The following is a 338-nucleotide window of genomic DNA, read 5'->3' as shown; positions in this document are numbered from 1 at the left end:
CTGCTGCTGCTGCTGCTGCTGCAGCTGCAGCAGCAGGGGATGTTGCATACCCCTCCTCAAGCAGATACTGTGTCAGTTGTGTTGTTTTCCCGCTGCCTGTTTCTCCTACAACAATAATAATTTGGTATTCTCTACATACAGAAAGAAAGTCATCACGAACACGAAACACAGGCAGCGACTGGCGCTGCTGCTGCATCGTTTGCTGCGTACAGAAAGCTGAAACATGAGCATCCTTGGCGTTAACAAAAGCTGCTGCATATCCTTCTCGTCCTCCTGCTGCTGCTGCTGCTGCTGCTGCTGCTGCTTCCTCTGCTGCTGCCTCTGCCTCACGACCCTCA

The 338-nt window shown here is 52.4% G+C and overlaps 1 protein-coding gene across 1 annotated transcript in view; it reads right to left on the bottom strand.

Annotated features, from left to right (window-relative positions):
- The window catches only part of EMH_0028020 (Probable PRP16-RNA-dependent ATPase, related), a gene marked incomplete at both ends in the record, with an annotated part of 7,976 nt that overhangs the window by 4,816 nt on the left and 2,822 nt on the right, over positions 1-338 (bottom strand). Inside the window, one exon of the mRNA XM_013497469.1 lies at positions 51-338. Within this exon, the coding sequence (XP_013352923.1) occupies positions 51-338 (288 nt within the window). The remainder of the gene's footprint in view (positions 1-50) is intronic.

This window comes from Eimeria mitis, genomic scaffold, assembly GCF_000499745.2.
Source record: "Eimeria mitis Houghton genomic scaffold, Emh_scaff27, whole genome shotgun sequence".
Taxonomy (NCBI): Eukaryota; Apicomplexa; class Conoidasida; order Eucoccidiorida; family Eimeriidae; genus Eimeria; species Eimeria mitis.
Note: the sequence above shows the minus strand (reverse complement) of the source record. Positions and strands in the feature narration are given on the sequence as shown.